Raw genomic sequence first — 3,926 nt, forward strand, 5'->3', positions numbered from 1 at the left:
CTCAAGTAATTTCTAATATGCAAGATTATGTGAATGGTTTTATGTCGACCCTTATAAGATAAGTTCATTGATTAGATAACAAGGCTCATAAGCCCAAAGACCCCCAAAAGTGTTATTAAAATTTGCTTTTTGGCAACGTAAAAAGCTTATAGCTGAGTGGAAGAGGAGGGGTACTTGGACCTATCCCAATAAAATATAACGTTACGAGTATTTGATTTTTAGTGTCAATCATACATAGTAGCCCTTTTGTATCAGAACAATATGTACTTTTTGCTAATTCGGCACATCCCACTAAAGTGTACACATTTCACTTTTGGTCATCACCCCGTCACAAACTCTTAATTCTTTATTTCATTTTTTTCAGATTATTTACAATTTTATTACACATAATTTCTAAAAAGTGCATTATTTTTTTTATCCCCATTATCATAATATTACAACATATATTAGTGAATCAATTTCTTCGTTCATAATACATTCACCTAATATTTATTAAATTAAAATCGTACAAGAATATGTGCATATTATATTATTTTGGAACGAAGAAAGTATATTATTTTTTCTTCGCTTAGCCCTTTACCTACACAAACATTTCTCCACATAAATAAAAGCTAACAACTATTTGAAACTTAATCCAATGTGTGGTGACAAAAATGACTTATAAATGCTCCATATTCAATGAATTCACCACGACTATTTTATATTTGTCTTTAACGTATGAGCGTAAAGTTGTGATGAGAAAATCAACCAAATGGTTGAAGAGAAAGCGACAAAACACTGCGCACGTCTTCCGCCGTTCCTCAACACCGCTTTCCATTGATATTTACCAACAATTCAAATTCTTGCGGATTAAGAAATTCATTAATAAAACTACAACACAACATCCTTCATTCCTAAGACAAATTATTAATTCCTTTCCCGATTCCCAAACAAATAAAAAAAATGATATACATACAAAAATCCTTAATTCCTAAGACAAAAGTGTAACTCCCAAGTCCACGTTGTAATATTCCACCTATATATTTATACCCTCACTCTCTTGAAAATAATGGTACAAATGGCAAACTTCAGCAGCTTCTACCAAGGGTGGCTCAGCCGCCAAGAAGACCTGCTCCGGCAGCTCGAGGCCCTCTTGTCGCCGGTTGACGGCTTCGACCGGAAGAGAGAATGCGGCGATATAATTCCTCGCGTAATCGAGCATTACCGGGAGTTCTACCGCGAGAAGGCGGCGGCGGTTGAGGAGGATGTGTTTGTGTCGATATCTCCGCCGTGGATGAGCTCCTTCGAGCGCTCGCTGCTGTGGATTACGGGGTTTCGGCCGTCCATCCTCTTCCCGATCATGGACGGCGCGCTGGCGGAGGAGCTGTCGCCGGGGCAGATGCAGCGGATGGAGGAGGTGAAGACGGAGTCGCGCCGGAGGGAGAGGGAGATCACGCAGGACATGGCGCGGGTGCAGGAGACGGTGGCGGAGCAGCCGGTCTACAGTCTGGTCAAGAGGTTCAGGAACTCGGTCGACTACTCGGTGCCGGAGATGCATGCGGCTATAGACGAGCTCAAGGCGGCGATGCGGGCGGTGGTCGGGAATGCGGATGCGCTTCAGGGGTGGACTGTGGCCGAGATGGTAGAGGTGCTGGATCCGGTGCAGGGGGTCAGGTTTTTGGCGGCGGTGGCGCGCTTTCAGCTTCGGGCCAGAAATTGGGGGGTCGAGAGAGACGGCTAGACTACCTTTCGTTGCATCGGCCGGGACTTTTGACCTTTCCTTGAAATCGGCTTTATTACCTGTTTTTTTTTTTCTTTTCTTGGATTTAGAAATTATTACTACATTTCAATCCAAGTGAAGTTTTATCATAAGTTTTACGCTACTCCCAAATATATATTATGGTCATATGGTATGTTGTTTTGTGATTCGGATTCTTTTTCTATTTATTCATGCCCCCGCCCAAAAATAGTTGGGGTGTTTACTATTTTGGGTTAGTCTGATTAATTTAGTAAAATTTAAAAAATTATCACCGCTTAAATATACAGGGCAAAACAATGTCGTTTTGCGATTGCGTCGTTGAACAGTTTTGCATTGTGGGAATGAGCTAAGCAGAAGTGTGGAACGAAGTGTCACTACTAGAAAAAGCGACGTTAACGAATCGATTTGAAGTGTTGTTATTTGGATGGTCTTTCTGACTTTTAACGATCGAAAATTCAGTCGTTATAAATACCAATTTTGATCTTAAATTTCCACCATTTACAATTTTTAACAATCGAAATTAACAATTTTTAATTTGATCATTATGCCTTTTAACGACCGAAAATTCAGTAGTTATAAATATCGATTTTGATCTTAATTAAATTTTCACCCTATACAAATTTTAACGATCAAATTTTTCCTTTTCCTAACGTATTTTATCCTCAATATCACACACATTCATAACCTCCTCAATTAATGGACCACCCATCATGTAACTGATGAGTCAAGCAAAATTAATCTCGAAATTTCTTCCAAGTGGCATCCATAAAGAAGATTTATATTAACAACCATCAATTCATTTATATTATCGTTTAATATGCACTTTCATTCATGCATACTCTCAAAATATACATGTGGATGAAATATATCGAGACTTGTTTGGATGATTTGAGGAAGATTGTTGATGTTGGTGGGGGAGTGACGGTAGAAAATGACGATAGATTTTAAAAAATATATATATATTATCATCAAAAAGTTTTTAAAAGATAATATTATCATTAAAAAAATTAAAAAATTCTCAACTATTTTAGAATAACAAAATAATTAATAGAAATTAATATTAACGATAAAATTAAATAATAAAAAATAATAATAATAATATTAACAAATGAATTAAAAAAATAGAATAATAAATTATTTTAGTCGTTAATATTTCGTTAAAAAATAATAATATTAATTATCAAATTTTAGATCGTTAAAAAAATTATTTCAGTTATTGTTATGTCGTCAACGACGTTAATTAACGACTAATAATTATGATTGTTAAAAATACTTTTTTCTTGTAGTGTGTTTGTATTAGTTACGGGACGAGTATGTACTAGTGTAGGGGTAATACACCAGTTAGCATATTTAAAACCTTTTTGCTATATTTCAACTTAAATGTTCTAAGAGTACCTGGAGTGGTGACCCGATAGGGGGGACTCAAGTCACCCCGCCTATCGGGTCGCCCACTGCAGCTAAGGATGACTGGATGGGGTCCCGATAGATCGGGTGTGCCTCAATAGCGAAAATGTGAGGCGCGTGTTTTACACGCGCCAATTTAAAAAGAAAAAAAGAAAAAAAATCGAATTTTGAAAAGAGATGATTTAGCCGTTTGTTTCTCCCTCTCTCTTCCCAACGGCTATTTTAGCCGTCTTCTTAATTTTTTTTTTCTTCTTTCTATAAATACCTCTCTATTCCTTCTTCAAACACACACACACAAAAATTCTCTCTTCCACTCTTCATCTATTCCTCCTTCATTCACACACTAAAAAATGGAGCAATTCGATGATACTTCGTCATCTTCGTTTGACAGGATCATGGAAAAGATCATCGATAAGCTCCAGGAGCAGCAACAGTTGCTTGTTGCGATGTACTCTCAACCGGCGCCGGAACGTGTTATTCATCACCGTCAATACGTCCACCATGATCGTGAGGGTGCCCATTTACGTCTTATACAAGACTACTTCAACGACAATCCGACGTACGGGCCTACATTTTTCCGATTTCATTTTCGGATGCAGAAGGAGCTGTTCTTGCGCATCGTCGAGGCTGTTCAAGGTGAGGATACTTACTTCCAGATGAGCCATGATGCACGAGGTCGGGACTCTCTCACACCTTTGCAGAAATGCACGGCGGCTATATATCCGCCAATTAGCCACCGGCGTCAGTGCGGATACTTTCGACGAGTATCACAAGGTTGCCGAGA

General features: G+C 38.3%; 1 protein-coding gene across 1 annotated transcript; it reads left to right on the forward strand.

Moving 5' to 3' along the window:
* Positions 1–958: 958 nt before the first annotated feature.
* LOC130992669 (protein RESPONSE TO ABA AND SALT 1-like) lies at positions 959–1,905 on the forward strand. The gene has a single exon (XM_057917411.1). The coding sequence runs from the start codon at positions 1,049–1,051 to the stop codon at positions 1,718–1,720; it is 672 nt and encodes a 223-aa protein (XP_057773394.1). The 5' UTR covers positions 959–1,048; the 3' UTR covers positions 1,721–1,905.
* The last annotated feature ends 2,021 nt before the right edge of the window (positions 1,906–3,926 follow it).

The sequence above is a fragment of the Salvia miltiorrhiza genome, chromosome 7, assembly GCF_028751815.1.
Source record: "Salvia miltiorrhiza cultivar Shanhuang (shh) chromosome 7, IMPLAD_Smil_shh, whole genome shotgun sequence".
NCBI lineage: Eukaryota > Viridiplantae > Streptophyta > Magnoliopsida > Lamiales > Lamiaceae > Salvia > Salvia miltiorrhiza.